Consider the following 15,094-nt stretch of genomic DNA (forward strand, 5'->3'; position numbering starts at 1 on the left):
TTTATTAAAGTTTAGTGAACACTTTTATGTATGAACTTTTATGAACTTTTTATGTAGTATGCATAGATTTTTTTAAACTATTCGTTGTTTTAGTGATTAAGACGTAGAACGAAGATTTCAATTGCATGTGCATTCCGAAATTCTTTTTAGTATTTACACCTTACTTCATTTTATTTGACCATCAATGAAACGTTAATTTTTGTTATCTGCTGTGCCCTTTCTAGCTAATTCCATGTATAATCAAGGTTCAACTAAATATAAAAGAATTATAGACTCCCAGACAGCAGAAGAGAAAAACTGAGATTCGCGCAGTTCGTATTCTAAAGTCGATAAATAACATAGGTTCACTTACGAATACCAAAGCCATCGCTTTCTATAGTAAAACCAGAATATAAAAGAAATTGAATTGTAATTGAATTTTAACTCAAAGCTTTACACTAAAAATTTATAAGTTACGTCTTATTTCTATGTCTTACGAAACGTAATAAAAATTAACGATGAAGTCTTCGAATAACAAATTTAAATAGTTATTTTATATGCATTAATGTAATTGCATATTCTGACCGGTAACATATTTATCATATAACATGCATTTCTTAATGTAACTGTAATAATTGCAAAACGCTAATTAAAAATAAAATGTTAACTGCACATTAATTACAAAAGGTTGCGTTATAGGATAATATCGTAGGGTTATTTCATACTGTAATAATGCAGCACTACCTTTAATTTTTATTGAGCAAATAAAAAACGCAATTAATTGATCAAAAGTTAAAATGCTCTATCAAAAATCGATGATAAGTAAATATTACAGGAAAATACCATCCAGAACGTGAGAAATAAAATAATTATACTTCAATAGGATTAAATAAAAAAACAAATGAATAATTTGCTAGTAAATACTCATTATCTAAGAAATAAATGAATAATTTAGATGCATATACATTTATAACTTTTATTGATTTTTTGCTGATTGCAAAGATATTAATATCTTCTTTCTTTATAAATGGCCATATTATGCGATTTTCGAATCAGTTGAGAATACAAGAAATGGTAAGGCAGCAATTATCGTTTTATATTTTGTAGAGCTATAATTTTTTTTAAATGTAATATTTCAATGTTGGCATCAAATTTTATAATTTTATTGTTTTCTTTTAGCTAAAATGACTGAAAATCATATTGAAAAATATATTTTATTCAAAAAAATATATCAGTATTCTCTTTTATCTATTACAATTAGTCAAAATATAGTTATTTTTCTATTGGTACATGACAGTTTTTCTTTTTTTCAGTACATTTCATTACGTTTAAAAATTTAAAAAAATAAATTAAAAACTGAGTTGGAGTTATCAACTGTGAAACACACGAATTCAATGAATTAAAAGTGGGCTTATACCGGGTAGCGCAAATAAAAGTGGCTCAGAGGAAAGGATATATAATTGAACGCCAACGTATACCTGTTACCACGCCATGTGTATTTAGACTACGCAATCGATTCAGGTCTTAGTACTGGCTGTGTCAGTGTGACTTGATCAGTACACAGGCGAAGATCATACTCACAGAGTGCAGCAGAGGGTGTTCGTTCTGAAAAGTTACGTTAAAACAAATTCGTGGAAAGTGCGTGGTTAGTTGTTTGCTCATGAATTTAATGGTGTCAAAGTGTCGGTAAAAAGTACCATGCAATAATTAGTCACAAAATGGCGCCAGACAGAATCTGTTTTGAACAAGATAGAAAACTTTCCCGAACGTGTTTGAATTCCAGAAATTGTGGATGCACTTAACCAGATGCTCCAGAGTTCTTACAAATCAACCAGACCAGACACTTGTCGCAAGAGACCGGCATATCACATTGATTCTGCCAATGAACTCTCAAATCTAAAGTATATCGCCAACAATCCTCATTCAAGGACTGCAGCAGAGCAGTTTTGATCGGATTGAAGTTATTCCCGAACCACAGCTTCCTCCGCAACTGGCTGACAAGGATCCAAAAGTGTCAAGAGATGAATAATGGTCATTTTAAGCATCTGCTGTAAGCAGATTAGCGAAATATTTCCTTTGTTACTTTGTATCTGAAACTCTGTTCTCCCGGCCACTTTTATTTGCTCCACCCAGTATTTTCATAATTTATTTTCTAACAGATATTTATTGAAAAATTTGCATAAATGTTCTTTTTTCCATTTTTTATGAGGGAAACAATCATGATCTTTGGTTAGAGCGATAATTCTCATTATGATTGTCATTGTTATAGTAACACAATTCCTCAACTAAGATCCACAAACAAAGAAAATTCTGCATAATTAATATTATTTGAATATTCATCCTTGAATTTTGAAAACAATTAATGAAAACATTCTCCTCATAACGTTTCCTTCTCTATTTGTTTTTAACCTAAACTAGTGATCGACAGTTTGGGGAAAACTACTCCTGGAATATTGATGGGGACATCGTATACGATGGGGAATTATGACGAATGCTTGGACCTGTCAATCTCGAGTAAAGGGGAAGAAACTTCGGACCCATCACAAGAAATGTTTCGAGGAAAATATTGCCGAATAAAAATTCAACTACGGAAAACTGTGGTTGAGACAGCAGAGGAATATCAACACGGATTAAAAAACGCCTCTGACCTTCGAAAACTAAAGGAAGTAAATAATTGTTTTTATTATACAATAACATTTCTTTGATAATAACTGCATTTACAATCGAGAGAAAGTTGGAGATTTCTTTTTTATATTTAAGGTATTTGATTTAGATATTTTCAATTCATACAATTGGGTCTTTGTTTTAAAACAATAAGATTCTTAGTTTTAAAAAAATCGGACTTTTTAAAGCATTACGGCAAGCTTTATTTTGAAGCTTAAGAATAGAGTTTAAAATAAGATGAATTTTTTTTTTGTAAAAAAAACACCCAGAAAAAAAGGAAGAGTATTTTTTGTTAAAAAGTATATAACTGATTTCTCAAAATGATTGCAAATTGAATGTCTTGGAACTCTGACCATAAAATGTTTATAACTTCATTATAATAACTTCATTCGTTCTTCGGCATATATACCTTCGAAAAGGATCAGGGTACGGCAATTTCAAAAAATTAGGAATTTCTTTTTTCATTTGATAAAATTTCGTTATTTTTTTTTAGCAATAGTAAAAAAATGACTGCTTTTCAATTAGAATGCACATGAAAATGTTAAGTTTATTTTTTTCCATTGAACTTTATTTTAATTTAAGTTCAAGAAATGGAAAAATTTGAAAAAAAAGGTATGAAAAATAAATAGAAGTATAGATATTTGATGCAAATTGAAAATTAATTAATTAATTGAATAATAATAAATCCAATATTAAAGTCTAGGGCGTAGGAAAAAATTACAGCATAACGTTTTAGTTGTTTTTTTTTTAAATTGTAGAATACTTTTAAAATGATCCTCAGAAGATTTGTAAGTAAATTATGTATTTTTTTAATAAAACTTCAAATTCAATTCAAAAGAATGCACGCAAATTTAAAACGGGTTCGAAATGAGTCAATCTATAGTTAGAAAACTACTTTCTGCTAAAAGAATGTAATGATCACTTTTAATGCACAGTTATAATATTTTCATTGATACTAAAATAAGTAGGTTTCTACAATGCTATAATGTAGGGTTAAATTGCATTATCTAATCCAATTTTCAGTTAAAAGTCAGTATTTTGAAATATAAAAATATGCATGTTTATGTAAAAAAAAGTCTTCTTAATATATAAGAAATTGGGATTAAAATTATTAGTTAGATAAAGTGAAAATGGGCAAAGTGTTTTGCATCCTGATTATAAAGTGATAATATTTTTAGTTTCACACAGCGAGTAATTAAGTTTTAATTCTCATAGTCCTGTTTTAGCGGTATAACATTTGTTAAATTTTGATTTTAATTTATTTATTTTTTGAAAATTTAATCTAATGATTAAAGGCGTAATTTTATAGGTTTTTGTAAATTCTACGAGATTGAGTATCCAATTATTTAAAACAGCAAAGTTTAAAACATATGTTTCAGAATATATTCTTTCAATTTCCAAAAAGGTTAAAATTAGACTGATATATATTCTTACAAACAAAATTGCATAAAATGAATAACAGATGCATAAAATGAAGTTTTAATATATTTTTGTAATTATTAGAATTAATCAATTGAGACTAAGATTTATTTTTTTTTTTTAAAATAAGTTTTCCTATTTCCTCTTTTATTCATAAAATGAAGTAGTAATTGAATTAATTATAAAAATACTTATTTCTAGTTACTTCGCGAATAAAAGGGTATCTTATTCTTTCTTCATTTAATCTATCTAGTTCTTTCAAATATGTACTTTTAAATTTTTATTATGCTTGTGTACTGAGAAAAAAAAATTATGATCAAAATTACCAATTAAAAAATGTTATAATTCTTGTCTAGGTAATACAATTTGTTCCTTACATTCGCATAGACCTACCTTATTTGACACATTTTACTGGCTTATGTTTTCCTTCTACATGTTCGAACCACGATATCAATTTCTTAGCTGGACTTGGTAAGTAATGTTTCATGAAAACTATTAGTCAACTTTTACTAGAAAAGACAATGCCTCAAAAGAAGGGGATTCCATTTTCTCTTCTCTTTGATAGTTGTACCAAATAAATAGTTCTCTTACAATACCGCAAGCATAATCAAAAGCAACATTCTTTATAAAAAATACATATTTAAAAAGAAAATTCTACAAATCCCTCTCTCCTATACACAAGTTATTAAATAATGCAATACGTACAGAAACACAAGCAATTTTTTAAAATGTAAGACTACAATACTAGATGATAATTAAAGAAATTTTAAATTAAGTAAAAATTGTAAGTTTAAAAAAAATTTAGCTAAACAAAAGTGAAGCGTAATAAATTGCTTTTCGCAATTTCATCTGTGTATTACAATATAGTTGTTATAGTCTTTAATTCAAACAATACACACAAATTAGCTAACAAACAAGTACCAGCAAGTTTTAACAAAGTACTTTTTCGATGTATTTTAGGCACTTTTGTCAGTTTAACGGACGTTTAGAATACAATTAACGATTACCGATACTATAAACCTTTGTTTTCCTTTTCCTCATCATTTTAAGAATGTAGCTGATACGAAAATACTTCAAATAATTAAATATATATGTTTCTGTTTTTTGAGAAACCGCAATCAGCAAAATGTACTTCTTTTAGGATAAAAAGATTAATTAACTTCTATTTATTTTTTTCCAAACTAAACGTATTTCGTTAACTTTATTAGGAGGGGAAGATTCTTAGCAAATTTTTTAAAAAGGAAAATACTCATTTTTTAAAATTTTTTTAAAACTTGTTTATGAACAGGAGATTCTTTGTTAACGTCTGAGCTAAACGATGGGAAAAAAGCAAAATTTCTACGATTCTTACAAATATGATGGTTTTTTGATGCGTAAAAAGTTGCAAAAAATCTCACAAAAATGGATAAATTAAACATTTAATCCAAATTTTATATTTTTTTATTTCTATAATATTTTATTTCTATATAAGCTACTATGCAGCTACCCTGATGCCAAATTTCTCAGTCATACCAGACCTATAGAAAATATTCGGTGCGTAGTGATGTTTTTTTATAGTCTTTTGTTACAGGAAATTTCTGTCAACGTGTTTTTTTCCGTACCATACGGAAAATTTCTCGCAACTTTCATACCAAAAATTTTCTGCAATACAACAATTTTTTTTTTACAGTGTAATCATTAAATTTGAGGAAGTATTTTATATTATCAAATATATCTCGCCATCATATTATTTTTCATGTTATTCATATACCATAGACATTCATTTTATTTTTTAATTTGTAAAAGCAAATGTTGTTACTGTATTGAAATCTTGGGGGTAAATTATCTTTGATGAATATTTTGCAAGGCATGCTAGTGTCAAACGTGCAAGTGACAATATGCTAATGTCAACATGCTTATGACAACAAGCTAGTGTCGAATAAATTTCTCTTTTAATTTTCTTAGTTAAAACAATGTTATGTGTACCAGTGAAAAAAATTAAATTTAATTATAAATTTAACTTGTGATATGTGCCGATAATTTAAAGTAAGTCTTAATTTAAAAAATATACCGTAGTAAATTAAATGATTAAGATATATTACATACAGAGAATGGGTTGTAAAATTTGATAGATGTATCCAGTCGATAAAGTTTAAGATAATTAAAGAAAAATGAAAGATTAATTAAATAACAAATTTTGATGATAAATTTGGAGCATNGAGTGAAATCGCAATACCTTTCTTTTTAAAATGGGTTTCTATAATTTTGTGGCTCCATCGAAGTTCTAAAAATGCTTGTACTTGACCAATTAGCTTTTTGTCAAATTTCTTCAAAGGCATTTTTGTGATTTTATGAAATAGTATTGCAATTGAAAGTCTAATAGCAGAGCTTTAGATCAGTAAGCTATATATGAAAAAAGGTTTTAAAACTTTAGTGGTAGATAGCCACAAAAGTGATCCCTACACTTTTTTGTTACCATGTATCTGTGTATTACAATATAGTTGCTATAGTCTTTAATTTAAACAATACACACAAATTAGCTAACAAACAAGTAGCAGCAAGTTTTTACAAAGTGCTTTTTCCATGTATTTTAGACACTCTTGTAAGTTTAACGGACGTTTAGAATCCAATTAAAGATTAGCGATACTATAAACCTTTATTTTTATTTTTCTCATCATTTTAAGAATGTAGCTGATACGAAACTACTTCAAATAATTAAATATATATGTTTCCGTTTTTGAGAAACCATAATTAGCAAAATGCACATCTTTTAGGATAAAAAGATTAATTAACTTCTGTCTAATTTTTTTCCAAACGAAACGTATTTCGTTAACTTCATTAGGAGTGGAAGATTCTTTGCAAATTTTTTAAAAAGGAAAATACTCATTTTTTTAAAACTTGTTTAGGAACAGGAGATTCTTTGTTAACGTCTGAACTAAACGATGGGAAAAAAATAAAATTTCTACGATTCTTACAAATATGATGGTTTTTGATGCTTAAAAAGTTGCATAAAATCTCGCAAAAATGGATAAATTAAACATTTAATCAAAATTTTCGAAATATGCTTTACTATACAAACTACAATACAGCTACCTTGATGCCAAATTTCTCAGGCATACCCAGACCTATATAAAATATCCGGTGCGTAGTGACATTTTTTTATAGTCTTTTGTTACAGGAAATTTCTGCCAACGTGTTTTTTCCGTAGCATACGGTTAATTTCTCGCAACCTTCATACCAAAAATTTTCTGCAATACAAATTTTTTTTTACAGTGAAATTATTGAATTTGAGGAAGTATTTTATATTATCAAATATATCTCGCCATCATAATATTATTCATATTATTCATATACCATAGATATTTATTCATTTTATATTTCAATTTGTAAAAGCAAATGTTGTTACTGTATTGAAATCTTGGGGGTAAATTATCTTTGCTGAATATTTTGCAAGGCATGCTAGTGTCAAACGTGAAAGTGACAATATGCTAATGACAACATGCTAGAGACAACAAGCTAGTGTCGAATAATTTTCTCTTTTAATATTCATGGTTAAAACAATCTTATACGTACAATAAAACCTTACAACATGAAGGCAAATAGAAGAGAAGAAAAATATTCGCTTTGCAATAACATTTTAATGGAAGTGAATTTTAATTAATTATGAAGTATGTGTATAATTATTAATTTTTTTTCTTTCTCATAATAGCGTAATGTATTTTTATTAAAAAAAACCGTTTCTTTATTTAACGTTATGTAACTGTAGCTTTCAATACTTCAAAATACCGGGAATTTACCACTATAAGACTTGTCTTAAATTCCAAAAGAATTTAAGACCGAACGTTTTTGTCATGAACTTCATATTAATTTATTATGTGGTTTGGAAATCGTTTCATATTATTGCTAATGGTTATTTAATTGAACTAGTATTCATTTAATTTTGCATCAATGTACTTATCTTTTTAAAAACGAGAAGCGAAAATTTTTAATGCCTAATTTTAAAAATTCTTGATTGAACTTAATGATTGAAACATTTTGTTTTAGTTCCTTTTCCTGGATCAGCCTCTTTGGACAGATGCGATGTCAAAACCGAAGTGGAAGTCGAAAACTATCAACTACTAATCATGTAATAATTTCTGATTTTATAATTATCTTAATGTATTCAGGTATATTATAATCTTACATCCAAGTCATAAACAATTATCGTTATTAAATTATTTATTTAAAAAAAGAGCAGTGTTCCTTGTTTTAGAGAATTCTATAACAGCTTATAATAAATGAATAACAGATTTTCAATTAAATAAATATTAATATTTGTTGCCAAGTTTTTAAAAGAAAATGTATGACTCTTTCTATAAAAATACAGTTGTAATCGTTCATTGATTTTTTTTCTTCCCCTTTGCACTTAAATAGGATACTTTTTGATTTCATGAAATTTAATACGACATTCGCAATGTGACAACTGTTTTATAAGAAAAAGTTTCTAATTAGGGAAAGTAGATAGTTAGCATAAGCAGTAGTAGATAGCAGAAAGTAGATAGTTGCAGATAGAAGTGGCTTGATACGATGGTATTTATTGTATTCCAATCAGTTTGTGTATTTTCATCAACAAGTATTTAAAATGCGTTTAAATTCCACACATTAAATAATTGAACTGTCATCATTTATATTATTCTTGTACAAAAATTCATCTTTATATTATCATGTATCAAAAATTAAAAAAAAAAAAATTATTTCAATTTTGGCTATTATTGCACAATAACTATGATTCATTAAAGCTGTATATAACTTTAGGAAATGCTACATTTTTTGTTAACCTTTTCAGCTGTATCTTTTTGTTTCTGGTTCTTCTAGCATCTTTAAGCACATCTTTAGATTGGTGGTCACATTCAGGAAACAATAAACCAACAGATGAAGACCATGATAGTAAGTTTACAGTAAATTATTTCCCTGAATTCTAAATTTCCTATCAATAAGGTCTCGATTAAAATTTTAATTTGTTAAAAATTTCGCCCTTGTATTTAATAGCCAGTATGCATATCTTATAGCCGGTATTGCCTGTTGATTTAAATGTAACTGGAGTTCAAAATCTGTCAATTTTGATTCTAAATAATTCAAATTCTAATGAAATTAGATTCAAATGTAACTGGATTCAAATATGTTGCGAGAATGATACATGTGAGAGTAATGTTTGCAAGAGTGATACATGCGTTGCGAGAGTGATACACGCGAGAGTAATGTCTACAAGAGTAAAGCATGTGTTGCAAGAATGATACACGCGAGAATAATGTTCGCGAGAGTGGTGAATGTGTTGCGAGAGTGATACAGGCGAGAGTAATGTTTGCAAGTGTGATACATGCGAGAATACTGTTTGCAAGATTGATGCAGTTGTTGCGAGAGTGATAGATGTTTACAAACATATTACTTGTGCAAAACGTCGCAAAACATTTTTAATCAAAGAATTAACAGAGCCAAAAGGAACAAAAGTTAATTTAACTTTATGCATGATGATAAGCAAATAAATAATTAAACTGATGATATTTCTTAAATGATAATAATTGTTGTTGTTGTTACTAATTCTTCATGACCTAGCAACAGCTATATCTGGTCCATGAGTCCATGTATTCTAGCAAAGTCAATGACAAGAAGTGGAGATGTTTTTAGGTCTTCCAAACCCAGACCCAGGCAGTCCAGGATATGCTCCAGAGAGGCTGGCTCTGAATGACACTTATTGCAGGTTGGAAAAATTTTGCAACCGCAGCTAAAAGTCATTCTTTTAAGATGGCCACTATTTAGTCTTGAAACCGCTGTCATATCTGGCCGATCCCCCTCGAGCCCAAGAATGCAGCCGGGGCGCTTTCTACAAGAATATAATAGTAATTTTGAGTATATATAAAAATAAATAAGAATGATAATATAGTAATAAATATGAATGACAATAATAATTTTGTGCTATGGTATTTATTTCGATGCAAATTGGTTTTTATCGCATTTCAAGGATTAGTTTGCTATGCAAATTTATTTAATTTTTACTTTAATCGATTGGTCAGCTTGGTAATAATCACTCATTGCTATAATACCTCATTGCTTATTAAAATGTTTTTTTTCAACATTCTAAAATAAAACTATTCTTTATTTCAAGTGAGATAAATTAATTCATTTTACAGAAAGGTGTGTCTCTGTGTCATTGTGTTTTTCAATTTGCAATAATAGTAAACGGCTGATGAAAAATATTGAAGAAGATACTGATGGATTACTTTCTGGAAAGTGCGTAAGAGGTATTTGTGTTGTAGCTGTTGTTTGGGTCATTGTCGGCACCACCTATTTCTTCCCTTCTAAAGCATTCTACATGCAAACAGGTAAGAATGTTATTTAATATAATGATGGAAGATAGATGTAGTATTTATCTCTGAAGAACGTTTCTTTATGGAGTTGTAATATTGTCTTGTCGGAATATTTTAATATATTTATGTTGTTTACTAGTGCGTTAATTCAATTTATATGTCACCATTTGCATTTCAAATTCAAATGTTTTAATCAGGAATGCACTTAAAATCAGCCACTAATCAGGGAAGTCTTAATGCAGTCTACAACCTTTTAACCAAAAAAGGTAGTTTTTATTTTAATTTAAAGAGCACTTAATATCTTTAATTCATCATATCTATATCGAATTTTACAGATGTAATTAGATAAATTTACAAGGCTTTGCAATAAAAATGTTTATTAATTAAGTTAAGTCAAGAAACTAACACAATAGAACCTCGATAGATCGTTTCTCTATTGACCATTGATCACAAACTATAGATACCGGAAAACGACAAATGCAGGTCCACATAAAATATCAAATAATAATTAGAAAATGTACGAAAATTAATAAATTTACAATGAGAGTAAAATAATTTTAATTGAAAAAAATTTAAAAAAAAGTAATTTCTGCAAAAAATTTACGATGCAAAATAAGGATAAGTAAATATATTTATTTATTTAAATCATTTAAAAATCTTGGTTCCCTTTTTTTTCTCAGCCAAGCAATAAAATGTCGACATTTGTTACAGATTGTTGCTCATTTTCTGAAAGTGCGAATATAAGAAGTACTCAATATTTTACAGGCTTTGAGACCTTTCACAAATGTTTGTTCTAATTGGTATATTTAAGTTCGGTCTATATCGGTATCACTTTGCACTTCGTCAGTTTCTGCAACCATTTTTTGGACAGATAACAACACAAGTTGCAATATTTCGATCATCTAATGCATAAACATCAAACCTCTTGTTTATGGGCTTTGTGATGTAACAAGCAAAGTTAAGCAAAACAGTACAGATCAATTTAAAAATTGTCTCGAGTATTAGTTCGAGATTGTTCGTTTTTCAATTGAGAAAGAAGTTGTGTGCTAGTTTTGAAATAAATTTGTGAAATTCACGTCTTATTTTCTATGTGACACTACAACGTTTTACCCAAACAGTAACAAATCCACGTTTTCTTCATTATTAGCATCAGAATTTACTGCTTTTCTACTTAAAACAAATAAATTTCATTTTTTTCTTCAAATGTCGGTAGAATTTCTGAACGATAGCAACGGGGATCTGCCAGTTTCAAAAATGATCTGAACGGGCATTATTACCATTATATGAATAGTATTAGAGACTGGATCGTTAAAACAAGACGATACATACGGAAAAACGAAAGATGCGGCTACGATGGATTGAAATTCTACCGTATTAAACTAAGCATTTCATTATCCTATCTATATTTAGTGTTATATTAAGACATGACGTTTGAAATTGGTGGAAAAAAAGGGCAATGTAGTTAAAAACAAACGAAGTTATAAGGAATTATTTCATTCATCAAAATATGACAGCCATTCTGAATGAAAAAATATTTTTATCTAAATTAAAATAGATTTAATTGTAAATTTGACCACACAGTCGTAAATTAAAGCTTCATATATGCGGTAAATGTGTACCAATTTCGATGCTTCTATCATTAAAGACGTGACTGTTTCACCTATCTGTAATATTAATAGTCTTATCAATTTCAATTCGATCTCATTCGATTCAGAGTAAAGAAAAGAAAAGAAATATAAAACACTTATCAGCATAATACGTAACTTCTCAGATAAGAGTTTCGAGCGCGCAAATAGGTAGAGGCATAATAAGTGGGTATAGAAAGATATAAGCACAAAATTGTATTTTTTGCGCATTATACTTAGTTAATCTTTTATTATTTCTGAACTATTGTCCTATCAAACCGGATTTTTGTTCATTCCATTTAGGTTGAAAAACTTAGATGGTGCTTAAGATTTTTTTTGGAACCCTTTTTATAGTCACAAAAACAAAATGGAAGCTGAAACTCACCTTGAGAGAAAGACTCTCAATTTCAGCGTTTCTGAATCACAAAAATGGAGCAACTCTTTAACACCGAGTAGTGTGAAAGAGCATTCGTGATGTTTCACTACACCAGGAACTATCCTTATTTCTTGGTGTAGTGAAACAACTAGATTGAACAGTTACATATAGTGTTACACTTCACCACTTTGATGAAAAGTATTTAGTTGCAAAAATTTTTGGCGTAGAAATACACAAATTTTTTTTTCAATGCAACACATACGTAAAATATGCATTTTTTCTTAATACAGCAATTTCTACCAAAATAGATATAGCACAAGTATTTCTAACACTACTGCGTGATAAAATTTATGATTAAATCTGTTTTCATTTAGATAAAAATATATTTTCATTTCCTGGTTTACATTTTTAATCTAAAAGACTATACTTAAATGGGAAAAAAAAATTAAACATTGAATTAAGACTAAGTCATTTTTAATGACAAAAATGAAGCGTAACGTTTTCTAATTTTGTATGATAATTGGATAATTTAAAAGAATTTATAAGATGCAGCTTAGTTTCAAACATATTCTGTAACTCAAATTAATTTTAAAGTGAACGAGCTTTCTTTTTTCTCGACATTAGTAAACATTGCAACATTTCCTGGGGCATATTGTCGAAATAAGCATCAGATTCCAGGAAGTCGTTGCATATAAAAAAATAAATGCCAAAGTTAGTGGTATTACGTTCATTAAATAAGTTGGAAAATCGTTACTTCTTTCTTAATGGACCTTTATTTCTTAGATTATTGGGAGAATTTTTGATTTAAATATTTGCCAGACTTATGAAAGTAGCTTAGGGCTTATTTTCATAGAAAGAACTTAATTCCGGATAGTTATTTAAATTACAATTTTTTGAATAATTCGGAAGTGTCAGAATTTTTGATGACATAATTTTCTTAAAGTAAATTATTAAAATGTTATACATTTATTACAAATAGTTAAGCAGATGAATCACATATTTTTCTTCAAATTCATCATAACACTTTCAACGTGTTCCGATGCAATCTCCATATTCTTTGCATCATGTCTAAGTGGTTAAAAAGAAACTTAGATATTGCTATGAGAATTAAACTGGGGATTTTTTGGGTTGTTCAGAACGACAATATTTTAATAGTGAATAAATATTTTATGAAATTATATGTTGTACATATTGATCCAATATATTTTGCCATCTTTCTGGATCCACGCTCATGGAATTTTTATTCTTTTCTGGCAACAAACAAATCCAGATGAATTTCTCCTCCTTGTTTGACGTAAGTGTTTTACTACTTAAACTTTTTATAGAGACCAAAGCATTGTCGGTCGTATACAACCCAGTTTTTGCCCCCAGTGATGAGTCATCAAAAATGGATCATTTTATTACGCTTTAACAGAAAATCATAGACGTTATTGCGGATGCACAAAATTCCATTTAAAAAAACAGGAGGAAGCTATATGTCTAGTTTTAAGATTCAAATTGAAATTTGAGATGTCATATTATTATGAAAGGAGGAATTCGATAAATGTATGTTTTAGTGATCTCACGAATTATTATTCACCGCTTGCGTCAATTAATACGTTCATTATGTCTTCATTAGCCAAAATGGTCTTTCTAGATCATGGTGCATCTTCCACATCAAAATTACTGGATCGAAATTTCGCAAACCATTTTTGGCATTGACATACTGTCAGTGGCACTGTCTATACACTGAGTGTGACATTAAAACCATCTTTTCATGCATATAGCATAACTTTGTTCCTTGCTCGGACAACATATTTACATTTTGATTCCAAAAGTAAATGTAACATGACGAAAATCTGCTTTCTACTTTCATGTTTGAAAAGACATCAACCAAAAACTACAGCGCAGAAACAATTGAACTTTTTTAGAAGCAAGCATTGCTATAAAAGCTGTAAAAATGTCTAATGATTATGTGACTATACGGTATTAAATTTCCTTTGTAAATTAAAGAATCATCTCTTCTGCAGTGTATTTAAGTATTATAAGCTTGACTCAGCCTCTTTACAAATAAATAATTGTAGCCTCATAAAATTTATGTATGTAATACTTTATGTATGTTACTCGGATTCCCTTTTTTAGATAATGGATGTGTATAATTTTAAAATATGTTCCTCATATACAGATATATCTCTGTTTAGACCAGTTATGTTTNTCAAGGTTCGAAATTCGTTTATAATTATACTTATTTTGCCTCATGTTGAATGTCGCATTTTCCTAAGGTGTACAAACACAATTCAGTGCGCAGACATCCACACATACACAGATCATTTGTTTTATTATATATATATATATATATATATATAATAAAACAAATGATCTGTGTATGTGTGGATGTCTGCGCACTGAATTGTGTTTGTACACCTTAGGAAAATGCGACATTCAACATGAGGCAAAATAAGTATAATTATAAACGAATTTCGAACCTTGATTTTCGTTTTTAATTTAAGTTTTAACTATGAATTTTTAGGTACATTTCTGGTGCATTATTTTGTGATGTTTACGTTATTTCTACACTTTGAAGCCCATCGTATTGATATAAAACGTCCTAGAATTTTGATTTTTTTTATCGTCAAGTTCAGATCTTTTCTTTCAAAATGAACTATCTTATTTTTTCCTAGGGCGATTGTTTTTATTTAAAAAAAATAATTTGAGAAGCCCATTTTCGT

At 28.5% G+C, this 15,094-nt stretch overlaps 1 protein-coding gene across 1 annotated transcript in view; it reads left to right on the forward strand.

Moving 5' to 3' along the window:
* Positions 1 to 15,094, forward strand: part of LOC122270688 (nose resistant to fluoxetine protein 6-like) — a 36,698-nt gene that overhangs the window by 2,167 nt on the left and 19,437 nt on the right. The window contains exons 2-6 of the mRNA XM_043049096.2: positions 2,398 to 2,645; positions 4,419 to 4,533; positions 8,086 to 8,167; positions 8,867 to 8,967; positions 10,209 to 10,400. Of these exons, the coding sequence (XP_042905030.2) occupies positions 2,398 to 2,645; positions 4,419 to 4,533; positions 8,086 to 8,167; positions 8,867 to 8,967; positions 10,209 to 10,400 (738 nt within the window). The remainder of the gene's footprint in view (positions 1 to 2,397; positions 2,646 to 4,418; positions 4,534 to 8,085; positions 8,168 to 8,866; positions 8,968 to 10,208; positions 10,401 to 15,094) is intronic.

The sequence above is a fragment of the Parasteatoda tepidariorum genome, chromosome 4, assembly GCF_043381705.1.
Source record: "Parasteatoda tepidariorum isolate YZ-2023 chromosome 4, CAS_Ptep_4.0, whole genome shotgun sequence".
NCBI lineage: Eukaryota > Metazoa > Arthropoda > Arachnida > Araneae > Theridiidae > Parasteatoda > Parasteatoda tepidariorum.